The sequence below is a fragment of the Engystomops pustulosus genome, chromosome 3, assembly GCF_040894005.1.
Source record: "Engystomops pustulosus chromosome 3, aEngPut4.maternal, whole genome shotgun sequence".
Taxonomy (NCBI): Eukaryota; Metazoa; Chordata; class Amphibia; order Anura; family Leptodactylidae; genus Engystomops; species Engystomops pustulosus.
In genome coordinates, this window is record NC_092413.1 from 149,944,607 (window position 1) to 149,969,569 (window position 24,963).

General features: G+C 39.7%; 1 protein-coding gene across 7 annotated transcripts in view; it reads left to right on the forward strand.

Annotated features, from left to right (window-relative positions):
* The window catches only part of LPP (LIM domain containing preferred translocation partner in lipoma), a 175,503-nt gene that overhangs the window by 138,657 nt on the left and 11,883 nt on the right, over nt 1-24,963 (forward strand). For all 7 annotated transcript variants that reach the window (XM_072142548.1, XM_072142549.1, XM_072142552.1 and 4 more), the window contains one exon: nt 3,304-3,473. In XM_072142548.1, coding sequence (XP_071998649.1) covers nt 3,304-3,473 — 170 coding nt within the window. The remainder of the gene's footprint in view (nt 1-3,303; nt 3,474-24,963) is intronic.

The following is a 24,963-nucleotide window of genomic DNA, read 5'->3' on the forward strand; positions in this document are numbered from 1 at the left end:
GGTTAGCAAAACAAAGGGCAGAAGTAAAATTTTGAAGTATTATGTGAAAAATTAGGTACATCCTTACTGCTTCCAAATATAGTAAGATAGCAAGTAATCGTGATTAGTTGATTATCGAGTATTGTGACCACCCCAACACATGCCTTTTCTGGTGTGGGTCATCCGTGTGTCTATTAACACAATGCTAAAGAGGAGAGATATCAGAAATGATTTTGAGAAGAAATGGTTGCTGCCTTATACAATCTTGGGAGGCCCTATAGGGGCATTTACTAACCATTTGAACACGGATTGTGCACAAGAGGAAAATATTCCTTAAGATGGGCTTTTTAAGAAGTGGTTGTCCTGGCCAAATCACCCCCAGATCAGACTGGGCAATGCCAAAACAACTGCAAAAAACTATGGATTGCGTCTCCGACTCTACAGCTCACATCTCCGTTATTTAATCAGTTTTTGCATCATTTATTGCATAGTCAAAACCTTGTGTGGAAACTAAACAGAGTGAGGTGTATTTGGAAGATTCTCTGTATTCAACCACCCTTTGTTTTGGCTCCCAATTGCTGATGCAAGCAACTGATAAAATAACAGATGTGAGTAGGCCATAGAAAATGCCAAAACATGTATGGCTTCTGTAAAAGCTTTCTCTTTCTCAGAAGAACATGGCAGCATGGCTTAAGTATGTAAATGTTCATCTGAACAAACCACATAACGTGTGGAACCGTGTCCTTCGGACAGAGATGAGCATTTTGATCTTAATGCTCAGAACTGTGTTAGGCGACACATCTCAAATGAACTGTTAAGGGCTGTGGCAGTGGTATGGGCATCCTGCAATCGGTCATGAACTCTAATAATAATAAGACTTTATTTGTCCCAAAGGGAAATTCATAGTGCCAAGGCAGCTCATACATTTCCAACACATAAAACATACAGTAAAAACATAAGCACATTACAAGGTTGGTCAAACTTACACAATAAAACAACCTCCTGCTGTGACAACATGTTTATGTGTCTAATAGCCATTGGAATAAAAGTTTCCCTGAACCTGTCAGTTTTACATTTCTGCTGAATCAATCTCCCACTGAATGAAATCACTTGGCCTTCGACAGTACTATGCAATGGATGGTCCATATTACCTGTTATTGTCTTTACGGTTTGTGCAATGAAAAGTTATACAGTTTCCCAATATGCCGTATAAACTCGAGTATAAGCCGACCCAAGTATAAGCCGAGACCCTAATTTTACCACAAAAACCTGGTAAAACCTATATATTTTTTACTCGAGTATAAGCCGAGTTTGGGTTTTCAGCACAATTTTTTGTGCTGAAAAACTAGGCTTATACTCGAGTATATAAGGTACTTTCTGTATCAGTTTCCCCACTGTTTTCTAGATCTCTTGCTTGCTGCCTTTCAACAGAAAACTTCATTGCTTACTTCCTGTGGATAAACAGCGGTTTTGTTAAATAATGTCATGGAATCTGTTGTACGGTGGTGTACATTTGAGATTATATTTACTTATTATTTGTGTTATTATTTCCTGATACATAAAAATATAAAATAGAATTCTTAGGATGTACTTTTTCTCATAACCGTATGTACCCCAAAACACATGAAATAAATATGATCCCAAAATAATTCACTATTAGAGGATTAGCAGCTTTGTCATATCTTACTACATATTTGTGTTTATGTAGGATTACATTCTAATCAAATGAGAGGCACCAGCTTGTCTTATTTCTTGCTATCATATGACAATTCATTGTGCCAGTAATGCTGCTCCCTGCCTTGGACAACTACATGTTCTTACAATATTTTCTTCTAAAGTAACTGCAGTAACATGTTACAAGCTGGTGCCTTTCCTCTGCTTGCTTGGTCAAAATACCCATCAGTGCTACAGGCTACAAACATCATGGGCTTACTAACTTAGTAAATCACCAGTAATAGAAGCCAATGGTGTAATGCAGTTATGTGCTAATGAAATAACATCAGCTATATTAAATAAGAACTTGTAGCAAACCTTTAAATAGAAAGTTTAATGTTAAGCATGCAGTTCTATTATTATTGACGTAAGCAAAAAAAAAAATGTTCAAATTGAGTTTATTGTGAGCCTCGGACCATAAGACATTTCTCAAAGCCAAGTTCTCAGCCAACATGTGTTACACAATTACATTGCCTTTGATAGGAAACTCGCCTTTCAAAATTTATTTGGATAAAAGAAACTGGTTGGAGCATGGTCTCTATACCCAATTAGGGCACAGACATTCAGCATAGAGGTGTTTCCTTTCTAGACCCCCCTCTGTATTGGGGATGGCTACCAAGTAGTACTACAATTCCTATGGCTTCCTCCAGCAGACTTGGAGCAGCACCTACATAGATAATCATAGATAATCATTTTCTTGATGTGACACCACTTCTAATAGCCATATCAGTTTTATCTTATACAGTCTTATAACGAGATTAAACTTCGGGTCAGAAGGTAAGAGTTCTCCTTATGGAGTGTTTGCCAAATAAGGCCGCCTTATATGCATCTGTGGAAGCCATAGATGCTCCACTAGGGAGCTAACATGATTTGGGATTAAGCTAAACATGATGTGGGATTAAGCCAAACCAGTATATCTATTCCAGGGGGATCAGACACCCAACCGTAGACAGCAGTGTTTCGATATACTAGTTTGGCTTAATCCCACATCATGTTATTAGACTTCTTGAAGGTCATACGTGGTGTTAAGGAGGCTGCCTTTCAAGGAAGCAAAAGGAGGCATTGTTTTGCATTTAACACCCTGGAAAGCATATTTGCATCAGGATAAAGGACTGTATGCAAATGAGCCTGAGGAGCTCCAGGCTCCTGATGAAGCCAGGTGTTGATGGAGCCTGGAGCCCCTCAGGCTCATTTATATAAAGTCTTTAATCTTGGTGGTAGATCTCCTTTAGACTTAGGTAAGCGTTGGATTCATCCCTCACAAGGACAAACTCTACTAAAGAATTTTTAGCTTTCTTTAAAATTGGCCTTACAGTTATATTCTTGGTTTCTAGTATAAGGAAAAGATAGTGATTGGGAATCCTCTTTGTACAGAGCTTTAGGACATGTTGGAGCTATATACTATATAGATTCCCATTTTTACCAGATTGTGGTTCTCTTGTCCTGTACTCAAATGCAGATGCAGACCCACAGTCAATCCAAATGTAGCTTGGACCTTTCTGTTATGGCACTAAAGGGCAGTGCAAAATGGAGGAACTGTACTGTAGGTGTCTGGCTGTTTTAGCTCGATTTTTAAGTTAACAAAGACCAATAAAGATTCTTCTGTTTTAGGTCGCTGTTCTCGCTGTGGGGAAAATGTTGTAGGAGAAGGCACTGGATGCACAGCTATGGACCAAGTGTTTCACGTTGAGTGTTTCACCTGCATGACCTGCAATAGCAAGCTCCGTGGACAGCCGTTTTACGCTGTGGACAAGAAGGCTTTCTGCGAGCCCTGCTATGTAGTAAGTTTTTCTAGTCACTCCACCAGCACATAAACAAAGTGGAATGTAATACACATGAAATATGTTCTGTTTCCTGAGGAATGCTAAACATGCTTTCACAGGAATCTGCAGCTGAAGTTATATTACCGTCTAGGCAACAACTTGCTGCTCTCCCAGATTGTCAGAGGTGAATTTATTGCAGAGCCATATGCTCCTGATGCTGTCATCCATATTGGCTTGTGTGGAACGACCTTCAGCGCATCTTTGCTCTGACAACGCCACATTATTTTTAGGGTTCTTACATAGTCAATTCATTAGTCCGAGTAATTTCTTGGCAACTTTACACAATGGGATTATGCTGCAAGCAAACAATGCAACAATAAATGACTTAATTTTAAATCTATATCAAAGTTAGTCAAATGTATTGATATAAAATCCATCTTGGTATCTAATGACTATTAGAATAAAGCAACACAACAATAATGAAAGCTATAAAAACATTAAGGAATGCCATACTCCATACTAAATATTTTTATGTCTACAGTATATGCTGATTGCCCTTTGCCTCAAAATAGCATAGTTCTTATTGTCTGTTTTTTATTTAGTTTCTTTTTCTTCCATTTGAGGTATACATTCGGTATACCTCAAAATAATTATGTAGCATTCTAACTACTTCAATAAGTGACTTAAGCTCATAGTTAAACACTATGATGATAGTAATCTATAGGTATTAAAGGAGTATAAAAGGGAATAAAACAAAAAATAATATATGACTTAGAGGGCTTTAAAAAGAATAAATCTCTTATACTCGCTGACAGTGATATCATGACCATCACCGCTGGCCTATACAAACGGAGAACGGAAGTGATGGGTGAAGAAGTGGGTGAATGGGAGCGCCGGATGAGGTGATTATACGAGGTTTATTCTTTTAACAGCTCCCCAGTCATATTTCTTTTAATTCCAAGACACCCCGTGTAATGCAGGAGACTTGGATTTAGTGTACCAAAAATCTATTCAGGTAGAGGCAAAGGACTTGGAAAGAAACATATGAGAAATAGGCAACTGTGTGTCAGGAAATATCTATGATGTTTTGGTGATTGCTTATTGTAAACATCAGTCGCCCAAAATGTGGTGTGGTATAGGTTTACTAGAAGATCTCGTTTCATTTATATCTGTCACAAGAAACGCCACCTTTGAAGGAAATCTACCATGAATATCAAGCACAATGAACCAGGGACACTTCTTCCACAGGCAGAGAGATGAGGGAGAGAGCAAGGGTTGGGGGAGACATGTTATATGCTCATTTTAACAGTCTGTTATGTGCAGCACTGAACACTCTGGTAATGTCCCCAGAGCCCTTTGGGCTCATTAGCACAATTTTGTCAGTTGATTTTAGAAGGAAGAAGGCCATGGATAACAAGTATAAGAAGGTTTCCACAGTCACAGTGACTGGCTGTATGAGTAAGTGTCCCTGGTTTGTCATGATAGATTTTGATGGTAGATTTTCTTTTAAGGGCACCTTTTATAAAGAACAAGAATAGAATGTATGCCAAATATTGGTAAACCTGATGTTGGTTCAGTGACCAAAGTTTTGTAACGTCATATTTTTCCTAAAAGGGCTACGGATTGTTTTGCATTTACTTGTGGAGGCTGTTTTTGCAAACATGAGAGAAGGTTTGGTCATATTAGTAGAAATGACTTCTTGTTAAATTGTTACAATGGTTTATGTAGCTTGACCATGGTCACATTATGATGATAGCCTTTGATGTAAAAGAAGCATTATTACCTGACCTTGGATATTTTCTAACTGCTGATCTCTTACTGGGGCTGAAATGTTTATGGTGGAAAAATGTTTTAAATGCAAACTACTATTGAATACTAAATTGACCACCGCCTATAACCACCATTGCCTGTCTTTCTAAGCTCCAGCTAAGCAACTTGTTTAGTGATGTGCAGCCCTGCCTGAAAAGCATCTGGATGTTCTTATCATCTAATGATGTTGCGAGAGATAAAGATTAGGAAAGTTGGAATTTAACTGCCCCATCCTTTTATGATTGGGAAATAAACTTCTGCCACAATACTTTCTACCATTCAATATACTTGTGCATATGTGACACGGACTTGGGAGAGATGGCTATTGGATGAAAGCTATCAACCAGCATGTTTTTGGATTGTGGGAGAAAACACAGGAGAATCTGTATGTAGGTGTAAGCCCTGTGTTTCAGCATTGAACAGCTAACCACTGAGCCAGCATGCTGCCAAACAGTAAATTTGGTCTCAGCAATATCCAAAAAAGGGCCACATAATTCACTTTGTCCACTACATTCTACACCCACGCTCTTTGTGTCTGGTACGCTATGTCATGGATCTGAAATCCTCATCATTATTCATTGTGAGAATAACTGAATTAACTTCATTTTGGAAATGATTGTAATAAGCAAATGCCAAAGTTATCAATAGTAGATGAAAGTGGGCTCCCTACACTTGGTGACTTTCAATTTGACTTTTTATTGTATTTTTTTTTCTCCTTTTATTCTGCGCATTTGGTTTTCAAGTACCTGGCACATAAAAATATGAATGATAGAAGTTCAGACTCTTTCTAAAAGATTAAAAGAGCAGACTCCAGCCAGTTGTCTTGTTTCCAAAGACAGCATTATGAGAAGATGAGTACAAGGTTAAATGATGCCCTGTTTGGCATCAAAAGACCAGAGTTTTTTTTTTTTTGCACTTTTATAAGCCAGCAGCATTTCTTGTGATACTCAATGAATGGCAGACATGTTAGAACTTTTCTCTGTTGTTTAACTGTTAACATGATATTTAATTATTACTCCATTCATTCTGCCAGTACAGCATATACAATATCAAAGAATTAATTGATTTTATATGGAGTGTTGCTGTCACAATTGATTTTTCATTGGTCTGTGCATGGTACTCTGAAGTGTAGTCTTTTCTTACTTTGGTCCAGAACTTGATGAATTGTATTACAAAAGTAGTTGAGGTAATTGAATGTGAAAATAGAGCGCAACTGATGCATTTAGTGCTCTTTCTCTACAACATACAGGACATATACAGTGGAGCTTATCATACAACACGGATAATCATAATATTACCGTATTAGTGATATGATGTTAATGAGCCAGAAAACACTTGAAGGGGGTCTTAAAGGGGTATTCTCATTTTAAAGGAAATGTCCGACCTCAAGTTATCTATGACATATTCATTAGACCGGCATTTATTTTTCCTATAGCTTATTTTGTTTGCATATGTAGTCCATAGTATGTAAAAATATGACAGCTCCATATAAATAAAGATTTATTTCTAACACTTCTATTGGGGGAGGGTGAACTTAAAGAAACTTTATGGCCAGTGACTTCTTTGAGGTCCTACCATAACTTTTGGACTGAACATTGGCACACTGGAGTAGTTGACTTGATTTTCTTACCCCTCCTTATATTCGTTTACCCATGCCCATTAACCCCTGGTTTTGATATTTCCTTGACCTGTGACCTTTGGGATTGAGACTTGTATTGCCCAAGCGCAGGTATTTTTTATGAATATATATATATAAAAAGGTCTACAATAAAATCTGAAATATTTGCTCTTACACCAAGCTTTGCAGTGAATAGCACTAAGAGCAGAACTATTCATATGCTTACAATAAAATGTTCTCTAATAGGAGGTCAATCAATTAGTTTAAAATCTGCTTAATCACAGTTTTGGCCATAATAAGGGAAACTGTAATTTACAGATTTTGGTGGCACAATAATAAAAATGTCCCCTTTATGTGTGATGTTTAGAGAGTAATTTATGAGAAGTGCTGTCACTGTGTTATTTCAAGCACTGTGTAATTTCAATTTAAACTGCTCAATGGTATCATTAAGACCATTATGCAGGATTTCTGAGTACTTTACGTTTAAGCGGCAACTTTAACAAAAAGTCATGAATATTTGAGCAAATCTGTCCCCTATTGTACACAGTGCATGCTGAGAAGTACATGTTCAGTAATGTATCATTCTTTCACTTTTCAGAAGTTGCAAAGTACTTTTAACGCTTAAATTCAGCAGCAAGTTCCACCATGTTTAAAGAGATATCACTGCTATTTGTAGTGTCAGTCACTTCACATTACCCTATCACTGTCCATCTTAATGTACTTGATAGTAGAACCCAAATGCTAATTGTTAATCAACTGTGGTCAGACTTATTCTACAACTCATCAATGTGCAGGACTCCTGGTCCAACCTCTTTTTCCAAATGCCCCATAACTTCTTAAAAGAGGATTTTGTGGCTATCAGGCACTTCAGTTTTACCTATTACATGCAATATGTAGTCTCATCTGCTGGCAGTAGGTGATTCAAAAGAAATTGAAATATAGTATTGTAAGAAAATAGAAATTCCGCATCTGCTCAGTTCACACCTGCATTCCCACCTTCAATCGATCTTCCATTGTGATGGATCTGTTAAAATGTTCATTGATTTTGGTGGACTTTAATGCTTTTGGTTAGAGTCCCTTTACACCGCTTCTTTTAATTGAGATGACAATTATGCTGCTCAAATAACAGAAACCTAACTGAAGTGGTGCAAGAGGGACATTTTTAAACAATCCTTTAGTCGAATCTTTCCGTTATAATAGTTATATAGTTTTTGGGATGGAAGATAATAATGGAAGTCCGGACAAAGGGGCGAATTGGGCTTAACTAATTGATTTAGTAATAACTTGCTATGTTCTTATATACACTAATAATATTTATTTATCATTATGTGTGTGTATATATACATATATATATATACATATACTGAATAACTTAAAGTAGGAAACTTGCTTTTAAAGGGGACCAATTGGCCTAATAAACCCCTAACAATATATGTTCAAACTTTTTGTTTCATTCAAGGTCCAGTGTGGTAGCATCATCTAGAAAATCAACTTTGAAGTGAGTAAATTGGTGTTATAAAGACAAGGAGGAAGAGAGTTTAACACTGAAGTCCAGGTGTGGAGCTCTGAATACCTCCTCCTCTGTGATTGACATCATGCATCAGACTTCAGGAGATCTGGTTAGTGATGTCTCTGGATGCAGAACCATCAATTACAATGAAGGGGGCTTTCTGAGAAAGAAAGAGCTTGACTTCAGTGTTAAAATCTCCGCCTCCTTGACTTTATACAACCGGTTTAAATCTCACTTCAAAATTGATTTTCTGCACAATGCCACTACACTGGGTCATGAAGGAAACTTCAATTTGGAAGGTGTTCAGCTGCTTGGCAACATACTGGAAGTGGTTTATTAGGTCACTGCTGACAGGTTCCCTTTAAGGTAAGTTGTTTTTTAAGGCGTCACCATTGAAGATGCTAACAAAACTTTTTCACCTATTAATTTTTGTGTAATGGGCCACATTCTCTCATTTTCTTCAGATGGTTGCATTTAAAGAAATACACAGCAATTGGTCAATGAAAAATAAAAACTCTTTGGTAAGAAACAAGGCTCTATGGATTAAATCCACCAGCTCCTGATAATCCTCATAATAATTAATAATGATGCCTTGCTTCTACTTGCATAATACAACTATTATGTATTGTATGTATGACCAGCACCATAATTGATACCATCCCTCATCCTATAATATGCCACATAACACTGGGTCACTGGTACAAATAGTAATGTCTTTATGCTGTTCATGTTGTCCATCTTAACAAGGGAGCGTAGATTTACCTTTCATTATCTTCCGTTACACATCCATAAAAAAAAGTACTCAATATATACAGACCCGTTTATTTCATAATGATAGTGTTGCAAGAGCCCTTAGAATCTCCGGCCATTTGGTTCTTTAATAAGCATGAAAAGCTTGTCGAGAGTACCCTCAACGTTTTGGACAGAATATTTATTGAGCCTCCCCCCCCTTTAAAAAAAATAAATAAATAATTAAAAACTTACTGCAATCTATGTTTTGGTGTCTCTTTTTGTAAGAGCTACAGATATCTCTGCCTTTACTTCTGGAGTCTTTAATAATAATGATAAATCCTTTATATAGGGCACACAGATTATGCAGCACTGCACAGAACTTGCCAAATCAGTCCCTGTCCCCAATGGGGCTGACAATCTAATCAACCTACCAGTATGTTTTGGAGTGTGGGAGGAAACCGGGAGGACCCGGAGGAAACCCACGCAAACACGGAGAGAACATACAAACTCTTTGCAGTTGTTCCTTACTCTGTTCATCCGTAGACTACATCAAGAGTTTTTAAGTCTTGTCTGAACAATACAAGCATATTTTAGATCCCAGCACACTTTACAACCAATAAGTATTTCAATTAAGTTTACTGTGGACTAAATTAGTTGCTGTGCCTGATAATACCCCTTTTTTCTTAGCATGTTATTGTTTTTGTGGATGAGGAGGTAATCAGTGCCAGAGTGCCGGCTTCATAGTCACTTCTGCTAATGACACATTCATCAGAATATCATCATGGGTCCTGTACGCACTGGGCCGCTGCGAGTTTGTGTTGGAGGAAGTCAGGCACTTGCTTCCGTCAATAAGGTCACAAACCCAGAAAGCTACTTTAACAGAGGCGCTCCTCACTTTTCATTTCACCGTTTTTATGACCTATTAATTACTTTAATGGCAACATGCTGGTTCTTGCAGCCTTTTATTAATGCCACTAAATCACTTTTTATTGTTTTTCAAACACTTACTCTTTCTGTCATGTGGTTATAGCTTTGTGTTTTGTTTTTCTAAATGGAACAATCTATTGTTCTCAAAGTGCCCTCACTGTTTCTTAATCTCGCCACCATAGGTTGCAAAATATGCACTTACAGTAAGGTTATTAGCTCATCAAGGGCATATATCTCTCATGTGTCCATGAGCCCCAATGTAATAATGCGTACGATTTCACAATATGAAATAAGTCTAAATGTTTACCCTTTCCCATTTAGATGGATAGAGTAAAAATGCTTCTGACATTGTATGTTTTCACAGTGGGACTCAATATCCCACTGAACATTGTGAATGTACTGAATGTATTGACTACCACTATGGTTATGAGAATGGTCCTGGTAAAGTATGGTTCCTAGCAGAATTATGGGGATAGTAGGGCATTGATAAAATTGCAGGCATATAATGTGCTGCCCTGTTCTTTGACTGCTTTCTCTGCTTAAGTGGAATACTCTGGAAAACCACATGATTTAGGCTTCTCAAACTCTGCCCCTGCAACGTACTGGTCTCCTGAGCATCAACACTGGCACCAAAGCTGGACCATTCGATGTCACTTTCTTTTATATCAGAAGGAAAGCCAAAGTGTCTCTATGTATTCTAACATGAAATATTCTTAAAAAGAGGGCCCTTGGTGTACTCACTGGCCAAAGTGGGTGAACCATGGTCCCAGGAACTTCTAGCTAGCTTCTGAGCCACTAGTGGAGAATATGGGACGAGCATCTGGAGCCAAAGCAGGTTAAGCAACTTTTTATTTCCCTATATTTTTTGGGAACCCCCACCCCCAGAGGGTTTTCAATGATACCTTGAAAAACCTCTTTCATTCTTTATGGGTATGTTAAACTGGTACTTTAGTGTTGCCCATGAGAGTCCTCATTTTTTCATTTAATTTTTGGTGGACCCTTTCTGTCTACTTTTGAAAAGTTGTTTGTCTTTTTGTTTTCTGTTTCATCTAGGTAAAGATCAGATCTCTTTCCTGATGATCCCTCAATAACAAAGCTTGTGCAGATCTTGCGTTACCATTATTCTGCAATATTGGCTTTCATTTCCGCATAGGAAGAAATTATCATTAGTCACAGTCCTGTGCCATTAACATTTTGAAATAGATCAAGGACAGAAACAGAGTGGCTTGGCAGAGGGACCTAGGTTTTCATTTATATTAAGTAAGATTTGCATTGAACAACTTGGTAGTTAATACTTCATGTGTTTTCACTTTAATGTTCTTTATTCATGGCTGAAGGACATTAAAAGGTGGAATAACACACAATGTATTCCCTATAAAATTCTCCTTGACAAAACAGCATTTGCACATGCTCATTCTTTATCTTGACTAAATTTCAATGGCCCGGTTGTAATTTGGAGGTTACAATTCCCATTATAGGTACATTTCGCAATTTAGTTTTGACTTTTTTTCAGCTTAAAAATATTTCTGAAGCAGCATGCTAATTTGTGTTTTTTTTTTTTTTTACTCTACTGCTTTCTTTTTTAGTAAAAACTCTTGTGCTCACCTGTAACCCAGAAAAACTAGAATTACTTGGTTGTGTATTGTAACTTACATATGCATTGCTGTTTATAAAGCAGCCTTGAGTAGAAACACAACTTTCTATTTCTGTACCCCTTACCTGACGATATTGTATATCTAGCTCTGCATTTCTTTTACATAAACTGCACTTACCTTTTGCATTGAAGCCTTTAATAATGGTGACAGAAGCCGATCTCTATATGATAACTGTGATAAGGGCTTCTGCACCCCGGTGTAGCAAAAGAACACCTTATGCTTGTGATGAGCAAGTCAAATAAAACAAGCAGATTCTCAGGTTTCCATGTGGCTAATGCCCCTGAATAGAGGGACAGATTCTAATTTGTGCTACTGACTGACAGAGAACCTCCATCTTTATATCCATCAATCCCACTGAAAGTTGCAGCCATTGGGGATTATTTCTCACATGATGAAACCCCTCCAGTGCCTCCAGATACATGAGGAAGACTGGGTAAGAACTAGGCCCTGTCTTGCATAGAATTGTGCGATGGACAGTAATGCCAGCCCACTCTGCCCACTGAACAGAGGTACATTCCCTTACAAGTTGTTACAAGTAACACCCAATGAGCTGCCGTTGTAAAGTGTGGTCTCTTTTGTCATGCTTACTGTTTTGTTCCACAAAGCTGAAAATGTTTTCAAAATTATATTCTGTAGGGCTAGATTTCTAAATGATTTGGGGCCATTATGTGTAATAAGCTATGTGCATGCGCTGGTTCTGTCATTAAATTGTGTTCTTGTGTCTGTGAGAAGGGACAGTCTCTGTAGCGTGTTATTTTGTATCATCACTTGATGAATAATATGCCTTTGTGCCTTTTACACTAGTTGAACACCTTCTGCACTCTAGTAATCTTCTACTCGCCCACTTTACTACTTCTGGTTTCATCATTCACATGAGGAGTTAAATTTTTTTTTCTTCTTCCTTCCTTTCTTTCTTTTTTTTTTTTTTTTAATTAAAGAGAACCTGTCACTACACTTTTCACAAATGCATCTAGTGGCACATTCCCATAGAGTCCTATTGACCAACTAACACCCTTCTTTTAGCTTAAAAAAGTTTCCCTCAGATCCCCATATAATCAACTTTATAATTTTACCTGGTATCTAGGGATATCTATAGCGAGTCGAGGGGGCGTGGCCTCCTTTGGCTGACATCATCACAGGTCCTTTAGCCCTACAGGTACCCCATGCATATACATTTGATCCATGAAATCAAAGAATGCCTGCATGGAGAGGAGTAGAAGTCCATGCAGGCATGCTGTGATTTCATTTTCTGGGAAAATAGGTTTTCCAGGATGGGATAAGGAAAACCATGCCTCTTTAGCTGCCTTGTAAGACAGCCCCCTTGACATCAAGCATGACCTACAGGAAGCCTAATGACATGATGCCGGATTAAGACCAAACCAGAATATCTATTCCAGAAGGAACAGATGGCTAAAAGAGGTGCGGTTTTACTTTTCTCATCCTGGAAGACCTATTTGAATAATTTTCTCATTAGCATTGAGTGTTTTAAAACTACATTTGATTATTGCTTAAAGTATTGATCAATTTTACATAAACTTTGGTAGGCAGTTGTGTTGAAATAAACTAATTTGTTCTCTCTATTGCCAGTTGCTCACAAACAGCTTTCATCAGCCAAACTTGTTGCGTGTGCTGGTCCGAATGACTGAGCTCCGTTCCAGCTACTTAACGTTTAGGTTGGTCAGGTCACTTGTGTGAAACTAACCAATTACTTTTTCAGTTCAGTTTGTAAAAATATTACAAAAAATATTGTGCATGCTTCCTCTATGGGTTAAAGAGTATTTTCCCAGGGAGATCATCTGCAGGATTCCCATGTCCCTGTATGCTAATTAGTGTACACTTTGTGTCTCCAAATTTTGGTTACTTTATCTTTATCTTGCTGGTAGATTTTGCTGATTTCCTTATGTGTTCTGAATATATACTGGTATTCTTAGTTTTTCTATAGTTAAAACTTTGAACCTTCATTTCAATGTCTTGTTATGTAAAAAAGCCGGTTGTGAATATGTTTGGGACCAACTCGAGTACTACTGTAGTGCACAGTCTAGTCACGCAGAATTTCACTTCATCAAATCACAAAAACTGACAAGACTTTGTACATAAACAGGATTGTGCTTGAGAAGTGATGATTTTCTAGCAGTTATTGCCCTCTGGTGTTCTTTCAAGTAACATCCAAAAGGCTGGAATTGTAAAGTGTGCTTTCTCTGTAGTCTTAACTGTTTTACTCCGCAAAGCTGGAAATGTTATCCTATTAGAGGTAAAATGTGAGGCCACAGATCAAAATCAACGGAAAAACTGGCGGAGCAGGTTGATAAATGATTCCGGGCCATGATTTGTAATAAGATATACGCTGCGCTGCTTCTGTCATTAAACCGTATACTTGTCTCTGTCAGAACAGCATTGTTTATTCCCCCACATTTGTTGCTGCCCAGCCAAGTTGGCAAGCGGTGTGGAGACCGCTGCTACGCCTGCCGCTAATTTAAATAAATAATGGCTATACTTGCTAATTACTTCACTGTATTGTTGTCACACTCAACATAGCTGACATTTTCCTGCAGTCCCCATTTATATGTAGTGGCAGGAATGCTAAGAGATCTATGGAGACTTTGTGATTCCTTTTGACAATTGTTTCTAAATGAGACCCAGAGTTTAATGATCATTGCTGCAACGTGTACCTACCCAAGTAAATAATTTTAAAGTTTAACAGTACCCATGCAAATTATGTGCACAACAGGTGGTCCGGGAATTCTTAGTGGTAAATGTGTTTTGCAGACCTTGCTATAGTAGATATCAAAAAGTACTTGGGCCAGACATGATAGATTTGAACACACACTCATATTGTCCTCAAGTGGTTCATTACTGTTGCCAGAGGACTGTCTTTACTTCCTTCTTTTTGCAGATCTCATGGGCCACAACAGTCAGGATCTCTGGCAGCCGTATACTTCTCTTCTCTTCTCTTTCAGACCATATGTATTGTCAGGCATCTTGGCCCATTCAGAAGAGATAATTGCTGGCTGTTGAGCTATTCGAGTAGGACCACTGTTTTTGATTCGAAGAGTCAACCATCTCATGTGAAATGGGCCCCGTCATTGACGTCAGGGGATATAAAGGTCTGGAGCTGTTTTAGACCTTTTGTTTTCAGGTGATAACTTGCATCTAGAGATCAAGCATCCATGGGTTTGAGGTGGTAGAGACTGTAACAATATGTCTGATAACCACAGCTATATAGCAAACCTGAAACTACTTTCCTTGACCTGGCAGGCACCGGGATTTTCAGGCCTATTCAGAATAGAAAATCCAGGTGGTGCTTAAAAATTGACCTCGTAGAATAGGGAGTCTATCTCTGTTGGGTAGTAATGCTTTTATATTTGCATTTTCTCACCGTATGGATAGTTGGTCCCAAAATTTGGAGATGTAACAAATGTACTGGTGACACGCATAATGGAGCCTTGCCCCTTTCCTAAGGCCTAAGTGTCTAAAGTTGTCTTAGGCTACATTTACACAAACAAATGGGGAACGTACACTCACCGGCCACTTTATTAGGTACACCATGCTAGTAACGGGTTGGACACCCTTTTGCCTTCAGAACTGCCTCAATTCTTCGTGGCATAGATTCAACAAGGTGCTGGAAGCATTCCTCAGAGATTTTGGTCCATATTGACATTATGGCATCATACAGTTGCCGCAGATTTGTCGGCTGCACATCCATGATGCGAATCTCTCGTTCCACCACATCCCAAAGATGCTCTATTGGATTGAGATCTGGTGACTGTGGAGGCCATTTGAGTACAGTGAACTCATTGTCATGTTCAAGAAACAGTCTGAGATGACATGGCGCATTATCTTTATGACATGGTGCATTATCCTGCTGAAAGTAGCCGTCAGATGTTAGGTACATTGTGGTCATAAAGGGATGGACATGGTCAGCAACAATACTCAGGTAGGCTGTGGCGTGGCAACGATGCTCAATTGGTACCAAGGGGCCCAAAGAGTGCCAAGAAAATATTCCCCACACCATGACACCACCACCACCAGCCTGAACCGTTGATACAAGGCAGGATGGATCCATGCTTTCATGTAGTTGACGCCAAATTCTGACCCTACCATCCGAATGTCGCAGCAGAAATCGAGACTCATCAGACCAGGCAACGTTTTTCCAATCTTCTACTGTCCAATTTCGACGAGCTTGTGCAAATTGTAGCCTCGGTTTCCTGTTCTTAGCTGAAAGGAGTGGCACCCGGTGTGGTCTTCTGCTGCTGTAGCCCATCTGCCTCAAAGTTTGACGTACTGTGCGTTCAGAGATGCTCTTCTGCCTAACTTGGTTGTAACGGGTGGCGATTTGAGTCACTGCTGCCTTTCTATCAGCTTGAACCAGCTTGCCCATTCTCCTCTGACCTCTGGCATCAACAAGGCATTTCTGCCCACAGAACTGCCTCTCACTGGATGTTTTTTCTTTTTCAGACCATTCTCTGTAAACCCTAGAGATGGTTGTGCGTGAAAATCCCAGTAGATCAGCAGTTTCTGAAATACTCAGACCAGCCCTTCTGGCACCAACAACCATGCCATGTTCAAAGGCACTCAAATCACCTTTCTTTCCCATACTGATGCTCTGTTTGAACTGCAGGAGATTGTCTTGACCACGTCTACATGCCTAAATACACTGAGTTGCCGCCATGTGATTGGCTGATTAGAAATTAAGTGTTAACGAGCAGTTGGACAGGTGTACCTAATAAAGTGGCCGGTGAGTGTATGTACGGCTGGCGTACATATGCCCCCCATACACTGCAATGGCAGCACAGAGCCACACACGTACTGCTCCGATCATTTCCTCGGGTTACGACCTGTACGCTGTGCATCTCTATGGAGAAGCGAGGGGTCATCCCTTCACCTCTCCATTGTGGCGGACGTATGCCTAGGTCATACATTTGTCTGAATACAGCGTTAAGCCCTAGAAAAATGTGACACAAAGCATCTTACGACTCTGTGCTACTTACTTTTCCACAATGTTCTTTAAATGTTTCCCTTAAAGAGCCACCATGATATGAAATTGCATTTCATGAATCAGTCTACGACCACAACGGTTCTACTCGACTCTTCAGTACATGGATCTCTATAGTTGGACCATCTGTTACCTCTTGGCGCTACAAAACTTGTTCTTTTTGCCATTTTCTACAGAACACATAATATTTTTTGATGCAAAACACAAAAATGAAAGAAATCTAAAAGAGATGGTGGTTTTAACTTGTGACATTTTCACACAGTGACTTGTATCATTCAGCTCTCTCATGGCTGCCATTAGTGACACAATGCTTCCCCCTGACAATACAATGTAGTATCGTGATGCAAGGCCCGAGTTCTTTTTATTTGTGCAGTAGACAATTTAATCCAAATGTTTCTCCATAATTATGTTTCAATGCATTTCCACAGCGCATTCATCTCTCGCTACAGTAATAAAAGAGGCAGTCACAGATGAGTACGGTGATTATTCCTCAGATGCATTATCCTTTGCGATCAGAAATAAATCACATGCTACGCCCTACAAGAGGTTATTGTTGTGTAACCGTACAGAACAGGCATCAGGTACATGGCAGAGGGCAGCTGTTTTCCTTCTTTTCAACCTGTAACACATGAAGGGAGAGGAGGGGTGTGAGCTGGTAATCTATCCCCCGCCCTCACAAGAACGCAGTGTTCTGAAATGGGCATGAAATGAAATGGTGAAGAACTTTTCAGAGTAAATGGGTCAATTTTCTGTCATTCTCTTGATAATTGCTTGTAGAACATCCTGCACCACAAACATCCGTGGATGTCATTTTTCCCCCCACTATTTTATTCTTTACAAATGAGAAAACGCACTCTGATGTGGAAACGTCATAATCAGCTTTTGCTTCTGGCTGCTAACATCCAATTTTCTCCGGATTGTTATTACCTAAATGAAGCATCCCAAACACTTCATAAATAACCCAGCACTCTACAAATTGGCAATGCTTTAAACATCATGCAGTTGGATTGAATAGAAAGTGTACTTATCCTCTTTTTTTTTTTTTTTTTCTTTCCTGTTTTGCTTTTGTTTTTCTTGTTTAAGAAAGTAGTATGCAGTACACAATCGTTCTTGGATTCCGCAATCCATACTACAACATTGGACGTAATAATCAATAACTTTGATAATGGCCATTTACATAATAATAATATATATAATAAGTATATACTGTTTGGGGGTCCCTCCATTATTCATAATTTTAGGTGACCCATGTCCTTTGAGTACAGCTGCTGTTCAGCATACTTGCTGCCACCAATTCAGACTGTGTGGAACTGATGATGAGCGTCAGAGTCCAATCCTCTGCTAACTTACCTTACAATGAAGTGTAATACTCTACTGCTGGGCACAAGGATCTCCCATTCTCATGATCATCAGTGATCCCATTGCTGGTATATGAGATTGTATGTTATCCAAATAAAACCTAAGTCTGTGTTTCTATGCAAAGCTAGCGGCCAGTACTTATATGGAGCACAATGGCTCATTTAGCACTGCATTGCCTTGGAGCATACTGGTTACGTATTTGATCTCGAGCAACATCAGCATGGAGTTATTACTCTGGAAAGGAAATTGATCAATGTGTATGAGAAGGAAATTGAATTGTAGGTCCATAGGAAAGTGGGGGCACTGCCCATTATCCACCTATTTCTAAGAGCACCTCATTAACGGTGCTCTATAAATAGCTCAGCTTACGTAAAGTGAGAGGAATTCAAAATGTCCAGTAGTATATAGAAAAAAGCTGCACTTACTAGTAATGTCGTCTTCCTTTTATTTCAGGTATAGTCCACTTTCAGCAAATAATTGATATGGTTTGTCTAAGGAAAAGTTATACAATTTTCCAATATACTTTCTGTATTAGTTCCTCACTTTTTTCCAGAACTGGGTTTACGCCCAGTGGATAGAAATCTGTCCATGCTCATGTGATGGACACACAGGTGCATGAGCCGTTATTATTATAACAGAGAGTAATCAGAACCGTGTGATATATAACAGCTTGTGCACCTGTGTGACATCGCAAGACCATGGACAGATTTCTATCTACTGGTAGTAAACATAGAAGCTTTCTATAGCCGGCCAGCAAGCAGAGGTTTTAAAAAACCACGAGGAGTTGATACAGAAAGTACAGTATATTGGAAAATTGTATAATTTTTCCTTACACAAACCATATCAATTATTTGCTGAAAGTGGACAACCCCTTTAAACTCCTGTGTGCTTTTGCCTTTCTTTCTTCCAAAACCGTTGAGTGGTAAGTTTTGTGTATGTGTTTTTTTTCTGTTTTAATTAGCCTTGATATGGATCATTTTTTAATAAGATTGTTCATTCAAAGTAATTTGGTTTATGTTAATGTGACTTGATGCTGAAGATTCACTGGTTATCTTTCTTGAAATATTTGCCTTTAGGAAAGGTTATGCGATATTGAATTAGCAAATTTGCAGTGGCATACATATCATCGTCATTATGATTTACATATAATACATATATTGCAGATCTATGTATTAGAACTAATTTATTATAATGCAGGCATACCAAGTGTCTGCTCTGCATCCATCACTTGGAGGCACAGAGGAGTTAGGCTTTCCATACTGTCTCCATGCCAGAGCCTGCCCTGTCAAGCTGTCCACATATTATAAAGAATGAACATTGGACGCAATGGCATATGCATTTCTTTAGATGTACTCAGAAAATAGTCTTGTTTCTTAAAAGTACAAGTAAAGCCCCAGGCTGATAAATGGTAACGTAACACCCTTTGTAAATAAATAACCAACTAAGAAAGTGACAGAACATTAACCCCTTTCTTCTTAACCAGACCTCTAGGATCATGAATACTACACATAGCAATAACATTCTCAGCCACGTTACACCTAGTTCTTGATATTAGGAGGTAATAATATGATAAAATGAAAAATAAGTGAATGTGAAGTAGTTTTGGGAAAGTGCTTCACCCATTGATATGTTGGGATTACTGACATTGCTGTAAACAAATTGTTCCGTCTTGGAACTTGGATCTTTTCTTAAGACTTACTGTACCTTAGACTCATTGGGAAAGAGAGAGACCCCACAGGGAGCTGCCATGAAATGGGTTAATGTAATAGTGTCTGAGATGTGAGAGTACATGCTGCATACACCTACTCCTCACTACATTTAAATGTTATCAGCGGGAGACATAAAAACACTATACTCAAAGCTAATTCTCATGCTGCACTACTGGAATATAAATCATGCTGACAGTACACAGGAATACGTCTAACACTGGGCAAAGCAGACACAGAGCTTGAAGGTAACTGGATTGTTTACCACTGGAGTCGGGTACAGCATACTGTTAGTTTTGGTCGTGGACATTGATGGTATACTGGGTAGGACAATATATATATATATAATATATATACCAAAGATTCTCTTCTAGTGAAACGAAATCCATCTTAGAAGTGTTTCTTTCTCTGCAGAATACTGTGTGGTTGGGTGAGTTTTTACAAACTGAGTCCCTTAGCTGCTGCCTTAACTTGGGGGCAAAGTTTCAGCCCTCTCTAGATTAAAAATGTTATTTTCTCTTGAAGAGTGATTACATTAAGAGCTCTGTCTCTCCTAGACAGAAGTAAATTAAGGACAGTGGGATGTTTAATAGATTAAATGGAACAGATTGACACACATTCATTTGTAACACAATGCAAAGAGGGAGACTCATCCAAAGATTGATGTTGTCCATCTAAGTAAGCTACGCACGCCATGACAAATATGGTATTTCTCAAATTTTGTCAAGTTACAATGTACAAAGCCGAAGGGTAGAGTCCATGAGCATATCCATCAGTTTACAAACTCTCATGATCTTGTAAAGGTGAACTGAAATAAAACAAACATATTTGGGAACCAAGCTTCTTGTAGCCATATGGAATATAAATCAAAGGATACAAAGTTTGGTCAATATCTGTCACAAACATGTTGTATAAATTACAGATTCAGGTGAATTGTCAACCTAAGACTCCAGCACCCCAACAGTAACTGGATGTCCTATAATAATAAAAGCTATAGGAATTGTCCGGAAGTTGAATGATGCCCAACTACATTGTAGGCTCCGATTCTCATACCAATGTCCACCATGAGTTAGTTCCTTCCTGTAGTTTCAAGGTGATTAGGCCCTAGTTACTGGATAGATAAGTGTCGGGACCATATTGTACTGAAGCAGACACCGTTTTTGTCTGACGTGACACGGCAAGTATTGCATATAGAGCAAATAAACCTCACTCACCCAAAGTAGAAGAACGTGGACATTTGCAGCTGCTTTGATCATGTGACTAAATGTGTTTTTTATTGGATCTGGCCAAAATATCTGCTTTTCATAACATGTGAGGTAATGCAGAGCTCATTTGGATGACCTCCATCCATATCATTCCTTACAGAGGCGGTGAGCCATGATTGATAATACACATTACACTTTCTCTGCACGCAGCTGTCTGATGTAATTTTGGTGCATTTCTGGTGACACATGTTGCTGTGAAGCGTTCACAGAAAGTATACATTATTGTCAAACTGAGGACGTAGAGAAAACACACGTTACTTTCTGCAGAGTCACACAGCTGTTTACTGGATACAGTGCTACTACTCGGGTTCTGCCAAAACCCAAGGAAAATTCACACTTGGCAGATGGAAGCAACTTCCTCCACTGTCAACAGGCACAGAGCAGCCCTGGATGTTATTTTATTTTTATGTGGGAGTTTATGCTGCTATTTGGAGAAGTGAGTGCACGGACGCTGCAGCTAGGAAAAGAAGGAAAATTGCTATTAAAGAAAAATACTTATTTTATGTAAACATATGCTAATGCAAAAAATATGAACTGGCAAATGTTATACAAGCTAAAGAGTCACTTTAGTCAAAAGCAAATGGAGAGAGCATTTTTGTGGGATGGACTGGTTTGTGGAAATGTAGCCTATCATTGTACTGGGAAGCGGTGACGTAGCTGACAAAACCAAATGTGGATTGTCCTGGTTAGAAAAGCTGAGTCACTGTTTTTCAATATAGGACAAATTGTATATTAAAGGGGTTGTCCACTTTCAGCAAATAATTGATATTGTTTGCGTAATGAAAAGTAATAACATTTTCCAGTATACTTTCTGTATCCGTTCTAGATCTCTGCTTGCTGTTCTGCAATAGAAAGCTTCTAAGTTTACTTCCAGTGGATAGTAATCTGTCCATGTGATGTGATGGACATGCAGTGCACAAGCCGTTATTATTATTACACTGCTCTGATTACTCGCTCGTCTACATGCATGGCCATCAAAAGAACATGGACAGATTTCTATCCACTGGAAGTAAACATAAAAGCTTTCTATAGGACAGCAAGTAGAAATCTAGAAAACTGTGAGGAATTGATACAGAAAGTATATTGGGAAATTGTATAACTTTTCATTACACAACCAATATCAGTTATTTTCTTTAAAGAGAACCCGTCATGCAAAATAACCCCCCTAAACTAAATATATTTTCATAAACTGCCATTAGAGAGCATTGCCTCTATCCCTTCATTGTCCCTCTACATGCCTGTAAACCTAAGCAATGAGGTCCTAAAGCTGTATGCAAATGACCTGTGAAATGTCCAATGAAGCATTAGCATATTCAAGCTGTCCACTCTATTCATGAGTGGGAGGCACAGCCACACCCCCAGTGCATGACTGACAGCCTGTATAATGATGTGAGGCTGTATAATGATGTGCTTCCTGGTGCTGGTGGCCACACCCCCTGCAGCCTGTGTGTGCATGTGTGTGTGTGTATAGGAGAGATACAGCAGCTCCAGGCAGCCATGTTACAGCAGAACATGTCAGATTCATGTGTAGCTGATGTCTGTGTCTCTCACCTGTATATTAGGAGGATGCAGCATGTCAGCAGATGCAGCACACACTAGCAATACTTTACTATACATTACACACAGACATGAGCAGGGGGAGGAGAGGGGAGGGGTGACAGGGGTGACATCACTGCCTCTGACCATGTGACCAGCCTCATGTACATGATAAAAAATAGATGATTTTACAATGAATAATGTATGGAATTACTAGATAAAGGCTGGGATGGGATCCTTGTGAGCTGCTCCAACAGGTAGTAGTGACAGGACTAGTGATACAGACCTGATGACAGGTGTCCTTTAAGTGGACTTTAATAATCCCCTTTAATAATAAGAAAAATCCAGGTTTCCTAACACAATTCTGCTAAGAGAAGGGGTTACCCACAGGATAAAAAATCTGAATTTGGTAAAAACTTTAAATAAGCAGTACTTACTCCCCCATCACCATCCACATAGAGCAGCAGTCGAGAGAGCCATAAACACCACATATTTTTTAATGTAATCCCGTGAGAGCCATACAATATGCACATGCCCCCCAGTAGATAGGTAACCACGGCTCATGTCCCCCATTAGATAGGTAGCCACAGCACTTCCCCTGTAGTAGATGGGTAGCCCCAGTACATGGCCCATAGTAAATAGGTAGCCATAACACATGCGCTCCAGTAGATAGGTAGCCCCAGCACATGCCCCCCAGTAGCTAGGTAACCCCAGTAGATGGGTAGTCCCAGTACATGCCCCCCAGTAGATGGGTAGCCCCAGTACATGCCCTTCAGTAGATGGGTAGCCCCAGTACGTGCCCCCCCCCCAGTAGATAGGTAGTCAGGGCACATGCCCCCCAGTAGATAGGTAGTCAGAGCACATGCCCCCCAGTAGATGGGTAGCCACGGCACATGCCCCCCAGTAGATAGGTAGCCACGGCACATGCCCCCAGTAGATAGGTTGCTACGGCACATGCTCCCCAGTAGATAGGTAGCCATGGCACATGCTCCCCAGTAGATAGGTAGCCATGGCACATGCTCCCCAGTAGATAGGTAGCCATGGCACATGGCCCCCAGTAGATAGAGGTAGCCATGGCACATGGCCCCCAGTAGATAGAGGTAGCCATGGCACATGGCCCCCAGTAGATAGAGGTAGCCATGGCACATGGCCCCCAGTAAATAGGTAGCCACAGCACATACTTGCCCCCAGTACATAAGTAGCCACAGCACATGCACCCAAGTAGAAGGGTAGCCACAGCACATGCCCCCCCAGTAGATAGGTATTCAGAGCACATGGCCCCCAGTAAATAGGTAGCCCCAGAACATGCCCCCAGTACACATGTAGCCACAGCACATGCCTCCCAGTAGATAAGTAGTGCCAGCACGTACTTGCCCCCAGTAGTCACAGCAAAAAAAAGGGGAATACTCACCTACCTGCTCTCCTTTCAGCAGCTTCTCATCACTCCTGCGCTCTTCTCTATGACCCAGGCGCCGCTGCTTATGCAATGGCGTTTGGGTCATAGAGAGTAGTGGATGCCGCTCTACTCTATGACATAGGCGCTATCACCTAAGCAACGGTGCGGCGGTGGCACCTTGGTGAGGCATCCCTGCCTGCATCCAGTGATCATTGCTGTGTGCGTCTTGGATGTACACACTGCCGATCGCCATTAATCAATGATTTATCTGAGAGCCAGATGCAGCCATCAAGAGCTACATCTGGCTCCCGAACCATAGGTTCTCTACCCCTTACATAGAGAAAAACCTCTTCAGTTTTATGTCTTGCGCACAAGAACGTTGTTTGGGGATGTGTACTAGCTATTATTTCTACAAGCAGCATGCAACCCCATGCATTTCTTTAGGCTCATACACATAGTTATGGTTTCCATGACCCCATGTGTGAGTTGACTGCTTCTGCTGCAAAGCTCAGAGGAGGTCCTATTCCTGGCCAAGTTTGCGACTCAGAGAGTCTTTAATGCTGTTGTCGGCATGCAAGCAGACTTCACATAATGTAAGGGGCACAAACAGACCACGGATCCGTTGTTTGTGGCTCACAATATACAAGCATTTATGTGCACAAGACCTTATAAATATAACGTAATTTTGTTTCTTTGCGAATCCTGCACAGTTGACAAAGGTCAATAGAGCTAAGCACATGTCAGGGCTGAATCCCTGCTCCAGGTGTGCTGAGCCAGAAGGGGGCACTCGTTGATGTTAAGGTCTATATAATGACTGTGACATAACTGGTGAATTGGCAGCAGCCAATCTCTGGCATCCCCGCATTCAACATCTGTCAAATTACACATTTTGAATGAATTTTTAATATAATCAGGTTTGATGATATATAATCGCAATTTTTTTTTACCTGTCTTTTTTTGGTATCAGCCGGCATATCTGGTCTGATGTTAGAGACCATTGTG